Raw genomic sequence first — 10,000 nt, forward strand, 5'->3', positions numbered from 1 at the left:
ATCCCTACTATTTTATTATTTCAATATTATCATTATCAATATTATTATCATCAAAATTATAATTAAAATTACTATTAGTATCATTATCAATACTATTTGATATCACTATCAATATCACTATTGTTGTTATCATTATCTTCATTCATATTGTAGCAGGTGATTCTGCTCCTGCGCTTTTGACCTGAAATCAAAATTTATTTCTATCGTTTCAATACATGTACAAAAATACATTTGTTGAATGTTTTTTTTTATGTTAAATTTTAAATTATTGGTTGTTGTTGTTTTGTTTGTTTGTTTGTTTGTTTGTTTTTTTTTTGTGATAAAAAAGTAAGCAAAATGTCGCCTTTGTCCCATTGTGTAATGTTCATTCGCTTTTAATTCGCGCAAGAAGTAAATCAACTAGCATGCTACTCTGTAGAATACGTGAATTCTTTTTCTTTCTTTCTTTTTTACAATAAAAAGGCGCGTCGTTTCATACTGTTCTAGTATTCAAATACAGAACATGTAGTTAGCAAAGTGGTGAGTAAAAATTACTGGTTAACCTGTTGTTTTTGCCTACCGATGGTACCTTATAGCGGGGTTCCCTTGGGGGTCTAAAAAGGTATGATTGGGGTTCCGTGATCTAGGTTCAAAGTTTCAAAATTCCTAAAATGTATAATTACTTAGGACAAAAGCGCTATGGACAGACAACCTTAAGGAAAAAAATCCCTTGGGGTCCACAAAGGTAGAGCTGGAGTTCCGTAATCGAAGTTAAAAGTATCCAAAGGCTTAAAATGTATAATTACTTATGATAAGACTGCGAGGGACAACTTTTTTTCCAAATATTCCGTTCTTTAACATCGTCATGTCCCATATTTAGAGACACGAGTCTTCCAGTTAAGAGATGACCTAGGGCTTGTTAATCGACAGTCGATTCAAACCCCCCAAGTGTAGATGAGCGTATGTTTAGTTGATTACCTGAAGCACCTCCTCCTGTCTATATCCCCCTGAGAAGTTACCCATGATAGATACCAAGGTACCGACATACGAGTCCAAGTCATTGAAGAAGCCCTTGCTAAAATGACAGCGACGGCGAGCGAGTTGAAACGGATAGTCCCCGTCGCATCAGTGAGGAAGAGTCGCTGGCTTCGGGTGGTGTAGCCATGAGCCTTCAGTTGCAAATTCGTTCCAATTAGAATGCAATTTGCAAATATGATGTGCAGATATTCACTGTCCTGCTTGATGGAAGACGACACTGGTAATCCGCTACCTTGACTTTAGTGATTTTGATATTGTCTCACCAGGGCTTTTTTTGCATTTATATTTTATTATTATTATTATCATTATTAATTATTTTTTATTAACTAAGGATCTTCGTAAGCATTAAACCGAGCAACAACAGGGCTCCTTAGTGGCAGCTGTTGAGCATAAGAACTGCACTTTGAGATTCTTTGGGAGATTCTGCGACTCAGAAGAACCAAATAAAGAATATTCATTAGATTTCCATCCTTTACTAAGATCCTGGAGGTACCAGACTTGTACAGATCTTCAACAAACTTTCAGAATAAGCTTTGTGGATCATCAACTTAAAAAAAAAACACACATTTGATTTTGCCGATGAGTAGTTTTTTTCCAGAGTTGGTAGATATCTTTTTTTAATGCCCTTTGAGGTACTGAATCGGGAAGCAAATCCTCTGAGACGAACGGCCGTGTGCATTAAGACAATAGTGTGAGCATAGTCGATGAATGGGTATGGCGAAATCAACGAAATCTTGGGAAAAAAAATATATTGCATATATTAATTGCCGATCGAATCAGGAGGTTCGATGTTGCCTCGTTCTGACCTAAGGCTTTATTGGGTCTTTTATCGTCTCGTCTGTCTTGAGTAATGGTTAGCCGGTCAATTTTGTAATAAATAGATAAATAGATACACATATACATGCATACATACATACATATATATATATATATATATATATATATATATATATATATATATATATATGTATATATATATATATATATACATTATATGTATATATATATATATATATATTTATATATATATATATATATAATATATATATATATATATATATGTACATATATATAATATATATATATATATATATATATATATATATATATATATATATATATATAACCATATATATACATATACATATATATGTATGTGCGTATGTGTGTGTCCAAATTCTCTCTCCATCTATCTTTATATATATATATATATATATATATATATATATATATATATATATATATATTATATATATATTATTATATATATATCTTTCATTTAAAGCAATAATGAATAAAAAAAAAAACACACGCCAACGATTCATGATTTAATGAATGATGACAATGACCCTGTATCAAGAAGTACAGGTCTATGAACATGAAGTATATATATACACACCATTGGTTATCAACCTAAGAAACCAATCAAAGAAATGTAACAATGCTTTGAATTCACTGACCAATAATGTCAGTTACTGTACCTACAGACATATTACTCTTTCCCTATAATCATAATATACTGCTATATGGATATACCTGATAATACATGGTGTATCTGAGTTGATGCAAATGGGCATCGTGAGCAGATAATCTCCGTATAAAAAAAAAATAAAAAAATATAAACAAAACATGGAGTGCAAATCGATACAAGAAGGGGAAATATATGTACAAGTTTTCTACATAAGCCTATGGAACAGGCCCGTGTATGAGAAAGATTTATAACTATATGGCTCTCGTATGTGGGTTATTAACATTCTAAAGCATGTCATATTTCTAAATAACCCTTAGCACCGCAATGAAAGTGGATTTTTCAACTGTCAATTTTCTGTTGTTGCATATTGAACTGACTTGAACTGTCAGTTGCAAAGTCTGCAGAGTCTATCAACATCTTTCATATTCATGAAATTCTCGGATGTATGTTTTCTCTCTATCTCTTTTTCATCATTCTTCTCTACATCTCTTCGTTATCATTCTTTCCTCTATCTCTTCTTTAACATTCATCTCTCCTTTATCATTCTATTTCCATTGCCATCTTTCATAGTTTTCTAAGCATATCAACTCCATTTTCAAACCATTCTTTTCCTTTCTATCCCATTCATCGGGTTATTTTTTCCCACTTCGTCTCTTCATCTCCTTTATCAAATTCTTTCGCCCTTTTCCATTGTTTGTTCAATCAATATTCTTTGGTTCTAATGCATTCTTTTCTCCTTTGCGCCGCCAATTACATCTGATGGTCAGCCTATTTCACTAATAAATAAACATTAGACCAGAACTCACTCGCTACTAAATTAAAATGTTTGTACACGATGTACCTACACACATACATATATTAATATAATACATGTGATAAGTGCACACGCACACATATATAAGTGGGTGGGTGTGCACAGTTTAGACATATAAGTATAGCATACATACATACAATCATATATATATATATATATATATAATATATATATATATATAATAATATATATAATATATATATATATAATATATTGATATATATATATATATATATATATATAAATATATATATAATATATGTATGTATGTATGTATAAACAGATAGACTGATATATAAAGATATAAACAAATAGAAAAATACAAACATACATATATATATATATATATATATATATATATATAATATATATATATATAATTATATATATAATATATATAATAATATATATTATATATATATATATATATATATATATATATATATATATATATATATATACATATATATATATGATATGCATATATATAATATGTATACACTCACATACACAGACACACACACACACACCACACACACACACACACACACACACACACACACACACACACATATGTGTATACATATATATATATATATATATAATATATAATATATATATATATATTATATATATATACATATATATACTTATAAACATATATATATATATATATATATATATATATATATATATATGTATGTATATATATACATACATACACATCACAAAGAGGATATATATTGCACCTGATGCGGGGTTTTGTATCCCAAATTGATACATAACTTTTTGACTGAAAAGCAACGATCTAAACGACTTTTGAGAAATGAAGACCTTAATTCTAAGACAGAAACTGATCCCTACGACTCCTACGGCTTCCTGCACCGGGTGTGTCGATAGCATTTACGCCCATCAACCAGAGCGGCGCAGAGGCCAAAGGGGGGGGAGGGCGCAGTAGGAGACGTCAGGCGAGCGGGGAAATCCATGGGGACAGGATGTGACGTCAGGAGATACGGTAATCACCCTCTCTCTCTAGGATGTCTATGCTCCTTTAAACACTCCCTGGGATTGCACTCGCTCGCATGCCAATGCTCTTGCAACGGGGCTACTGGTTCTTCTCCTCTCTGACGAGGCATTCCTAAAAATACTACCCGCTCAACAGCAATTGTTAATACTGATTTGTGTCTTCGTCTAAAGAGGGACAGGAGGTCTTCAGGTCTTCATGGTTCTCGGAGGCGTCGCCGGCGACCTCATCTTCCCCTCGAGGAAGGCGATCTTGGCGCTGATGGAGGCGCTCCCCCTCCCTTCGTCCAGGTCCGGCGTCAGCTCCAGCACGCTGGTGTCGGGCGTGTTGCAGCTGTCGATGGAGCTCCTGCTCTCCGAGTGCAGCAGAGCCAACTTCAGCGGGGGCAGGCCGCGCCCCTTGCTCAGCACTCCCGGCTTCGCGGCCTTCGGCATGGCGGGTTTGGCCGGCGGCGCCCTGCTTGGCGTCGGGGCCTCCGGGGAAGCGGCCCTAAGAGGCTTCGGGGCCACGGGGGGCGTCGGCTTCTGAGTGGCACTTCGGTCCCTGGTGCCAGGAGGCGACGAGCCCCCCGGCGCCGCGGGCTTGGCCACCGGCGGGGGCGGCGCTGGGCGAGCAATCACTGTGGGGGACAGAGGGGCCTCTCTCTCCTCGGCCTCACCCGAGGGCGCCGCCACGGGGGACACGACGCCAGCCGCCTCCCGCTTTGGCTTCTTCGCCGGCGGGGGCGGAGGCGCGATCTTCGGGGGTTCGATCCGCGCGCTCTTCGTCAGCGGCGACTGCGGCGTCGGCTGCGGCGTCGGCTGCGGCGTCGGCTGAGGCGTCGGGTGGAGGTTCGAGTAGATGATCTCCGACTCGGGCTCCGAGCTCTGGCCGGCTGTCCTGGGCGGGAGGGCGACGCCCTGCAGGATGTCGGGGTTGGTGTGCGGCAGCGGCATGGGCGGCCGGAGGGTGACCACGTCGACGTCGCCCTTGAAGCCGTCGTTGTCCGCCTGGACCGCGGAGGACGCCGGCGGTCGCGAGCTGACGGAGGGCGACGTCGGCTTCCTGATCAGCGGCGGCGCCTGCTGTTGCATGCGGGGCGGCAGAGGCAGCTTCTCCTCGGCCTTCTTCTTGGCCCGCACCGAGGACACCAGCTTCTGCAGGTCGGTCGTGTTGACGTAGGTATTGCTGGTCTCGTCCAGGTGGGTCAGGTGGGCCACGTCCTCCACGCGCAGGCGGTACTCCGAGTCTCCGCGAGCGACCTTGGCCTGCGGGGGACACGTTTGTCAGTGGCTGTTAACGCTAACTCAGATTTAAATGTATATGTGTGTGTGTATAAGGAAATTATAGTTACCTATGAATAAATGCTTAAATATACACAAATATATTTACCTATGAATAAATGCATAAATACACATAAATGTATTTACCCATGAATAAATGTTTAAATACACACAAATATATTTACCTATGAATAAATGCATAAACATATAGAAATATATTTGCCGACAATTAAATATATTCTTAAATATTTACGTGTTTCTTTCATTCATCATTATGACATGTTGCAAATATAAAGCTGTTGTCCTAAGCTGCAGAATCAACATCATCATTATCTGTCCTGTAAGTAATCACTGACTAATACAAGGATCACCTAGATTAATGATTTCCTTTTCGCCAAAATCCTTTCGACCCAGAAGGCAAATCTACGCTTAAAACATCTCTTCAAACATTTCTTTTGAATATTTCATCCGTTGCCTTTTAACTCACTGCACATCGTACTGCAGTTAAAACTTTGCTCTTTTTTCTGATTCTCTCGACTGTATATTTACGCTACTTTTAAGCGGCTTTAAGCTAAATTGTTCAAGGTCCGTCGCACATGCCATCTACTTGTTGCGGTAATTGTATCTAAGTACAAATTACTTTTAAAGGGTATATACTGTTATAGCATTTCGTGAAATAAAGACACGAGTAAAAACAACCGTTACGAAAACGTCTTCGTGTTTAAATGTTATTATGCTGCTATTGCAAAAAGACAACACCCTAGCAACAGCACGTGTTTCGCATGGGATCGCGTGATGCATTTCGAGGGAGGGAGTTAATGCGCTCCTAATATCTTTTGTTTTTTATATCAGTATAACGTGGACTTTTTACTGTGCCTGCTACGAGTATCAAACATTTGATCTTAACTGACAATAAACTTAAAAATATATATATACATATATTAAAATACTTTTATAATACTGTGGAAGTTTACATAAATCGTAACTATTCTTCATGTCATTTGATCTCGTGAATATCACATGCGTGTCCCCGTCATCTCTATTCTTATCTTTAACATCATCCACATTATTCACGTTGCCTTTGTTTAGTAAGATTCTGTTTACTCTTTTCGCTCCGCAATCTTCCTCGTAGTTAACAGTAATGGCAATAAGAATCGTTGCAATGATGATCTTTCTCCGAGCAACAGCGCAGCATGAATTCATAGTCGTATGACAGATAATTATCGCCGCACCTCCTTATATGAGGTAATTGGCGTCTTGCCACATGAGGGATAATCATTGTCCTGTGTCGCCATATGAGAGGCAATCATCGTCCTGCGTCGCCATATGAGAGGCAATCATCGTCCTGTATCGCCATATTAGAGGCAATCATCGTCCTGTGTCGCCATATGAGAGGCAACCATCGTCCTGTGTCGCCATATTAGAGGCAATCATCGTCCTGTGTCGCCATATGAGAGGCAATCATCGTCCTGCGTCGCCATATGAGAGGCAACCATCGTTCTGTGTCGCCATATGAGAGGCAATCATCGTCCTGCGTCGCCATATTAGAAGCAATCATCGTCCTGTGTCGCCATATTAGAGGCAATCATCGTCCTGTGTCGCCATATTAGAGGCAATCATAGTCCTACGTCGCCATATAAGAGGCAATCATAGTCCTACCTCGCCATATAATAGACAATCATAGTTCAACCACCTCCACGGCCGTTGCAGCGAGCGCGGACAACAGCTGCGTGCAAAACAGAAACGCATCGATCAACTTCACATGGCAGACGCTGATTGGTCATTCATCCCACGCACGAATGGAGGAAAAAAAATAGGATATCATAACAAAGCCACTTGTAGAATGGAAATGCTGTGACAAAAAACATAAGGTAAAAACGCTTCTGGATCAAACTACCTGTTTAAGTCTTACTGGAAACGACGCAAATGATGTGTTTGTTTATCTTGCTTCCCGCCTTTTTTTTCCCTCCATGGCCAGGCTGATTAGCTTTCGCGACGAAGTGGACTAAAAAATATCCCTCTTTTGTACGTTTCTTTGTTTCTCTTTTCTTTTCTTTCTTCTTTCTCTTTTCTTTTCCTTTCTCCTCTCGAGTTATTTTTTTATTCTTATTCATTTATTCATAAAAAAGAACGTTCGCTCTTTCTCGAATTATATACCAGTCCTTGTCTTTTTTTTTCCTTTTTTTTATTTTTTTTTCATCTCTCTCTACCTCTTTCTCATTTCGTTCTTTCTCCAATCAAAAATCGTATATTCTTTTTCTTTGTCTTTCTTTTCTTGTTATTTTTTTCCCTTCATTCTTTCTCTGTTCATTCTCTTTTCTTTTTTCTTTTCTTTTCTTCTTCTTCTCCTCTCTTAGTATTATTTATTTTTTTCTTCTTCTTTTTCTTTTTCTTCTTCTTCTTCTTCTTCTTCTTCTTCTTCTTCTTCTTCTTCTTCTTCTTCTTCTTCTTCTTCTTCTTCTTCTTCTTCTTCTTCTTCTTCTTCTTCTTCTTCTTCTTCTTCTTCTTCATCTTCTTCTTCATCTTCATCTTCATCTTCTACTTCTTTTTCTACCTTTTCTCCTTCTACTTTTCTTCTTCTTCTTCTTTTTCTTCTTCTACTTTTTCTTCTTTTTCTTCTACTTTTTCTACTTCTTCTTCTACTTTTTCTTCTTCTTCACCTCCTCCTTTCTCCCTCTTCTTTTCTTTTTTTCTTCTTATTTTCTTCTTCTTCTATTCCTCTATTCTTGATCTCTCTCTCTCTCTCTCTCTCTCTCTCTCTCTCTCTCTCTCTCTCTCTCTATCTATCTATCTATCTATCTATCTATCTATCTATCTATCTATCTATCTATCTATTACCCTCATGTCTTACCACCAATACCTCTATTCCCTCTATCTATCCATCTATTATCCTCAATCGCCACCCACCTTCGAGAGCTTTCGCCGGAGCACGAACATATAGACGAGAAGAAGAAGCAACACAACGCCCAGAACGCCGCCCACAGACCCGGCTAGGATTGTGGAGTCGAACCCTCCTGTGGGCGTAGCGGGGGCCATGTCATTGGCATCGTGTGGTGGTTCTGTGGCAGGACCCACGGGCGGCAGGCGGGGTGTTGATGGCCAGGGGCGGGAGCGTGGGCGTGCTGTGGTTGTGGGTTTTCCATTGCCTGGGCGTCCGAATTCTGTGAATGATAGATGGTAAGCAGTTGTGATAACGTTGTGTAATTGTAAACAAAAACTATAAATAATAATAATAATAATAATAACCTGTAAATCATGTTTTTATAGAAAAGGGCGAGGATGTTGATGGTTTTGATGATGATTAAAATAATGATAATTACAAACACTACAAATCATAATCATAACAATAGTAAGTAAAATAATGGTGATGATAATGACAAGAGTAACAATAATCAAAACGATTTTGATGATAATGATGATAAAACTAATGGCAGGAAATAAAATTATAACGAAAACAAAAACATTTCTAAAAAAAAAACACTGTTTACGATAATGATGATAACAACAATAATAGAAGCAATGATGATAACAATAACAAAAATAACAATAAACAACATTCATAATAACACTAGCAATGATCATATCAATCCCTTTTAATAGCTGCTATTTTTAATAACTGTTATAATTGTAACATCACAACAGACGAAAGTGATTGTGACGATAATGATGATAAAAAAAAGAGTCTAAAATTTGACAATAACCAAAAATTTGATGTGATGTGGCGAAGATAATGAACAAAGACATCAACAACAGTAATAAAAATATCATCAATATTATCATTTGCAGTGTTATCATAATTATCATTATTATCATAACTATGAAAATTGTTATCGTTATCATTATTATCTTAACTATGAAAATTGTTATCGTTATCATTATTATCATCAATATTATCACCATCATCATTATCTTTTTTATAATTGTCATTATCACCATCAATATGATACTTATCACTGTTAATATGCTTATTATCATAATTACTATTATAATTATTATTATCTTTACAATTATCATTGTTATCATTGCTAGCATTATCATAATCATTACTATTATCGTTGTTCTTACCATTATCTTTACTATAATGATATTATTGAAAAGAGCACAGCAGCTATTATTACCACTGCAAATAATAATAATAATAATAATAATGATGATGATGATAATAATAGTGATGATGATAACAATTATGATAATGATAACATAATATATAATATAATTATTTATAGAAATATACAAAACATATGTTGTTATTAGTTTTAGTCTTCTCTCTCATAATCATTATGTGTTATAATCATTACTATTATTGTTGTTTTTTAATTGTTATTTATACAAGCATTCTAGTCTGCTTCATCCCCATAGTCATTACTATAAATATCATTATCCTCATTATCATTATTGACAATGTTACGCCT

The 10,000-nt window shown here is 36.9% G+C and overlaps 1 protein-coding gene across 2 annotated transcripts in view; it reads right to left on the reverse strand.

The window, feature by feature from the left end:
• Nucleotides 1–2,332: 2,332 nt before the first annotated feature.
• Nucleotides 2,333–10,000, reverse strand: part of LOC122245731 (uncharacterized) — an 11,584-nt gene continuing 3,916 nt past the window's right edge. Inside the window, exons 2-4 of one of the 2 annotated variants that reach the window (XM_086532695.1) lie at nt 8,496–8,749; nt 5,144–5,573; nt 4,023–5,107 (exon numbers count right to left, since the gene is read on the reverse strand). In XM_086532695.1, coding sequence (XP_086388821.1) covers nt 4,515–5,107; nt 5,144–5,573; nt 8,496–8,749 — 1,277 coding nt within the window. In that variant the 3' untranslated portion in view covers nt 4,023–4,514. Of the gene's footprint in view, nt 5,574–8,495; nt 8,750–10,000 lie in introns of both variants that reach the window. The other variant, XM_043003672.2, reaches the window with a different exon arrangement.

This window comes from Penaeus japonicus, unplaced genomic scaffold, assembly GCF_977035675.1.
Source record: "Penaeus japonicus unplaced genomic scaffold, GWHDUDI00000001_assembly GWHDUDI00000037, whole genome shotgun sequence".
In the NCBI taxonomy this organism is placed as follows: domain Eukaryota; kingdom Metazoa; phylum Arthropoda; class Malacostraca; order Decapoda; family Penaeidae; genus Penaeus; species Penaeus japonicus.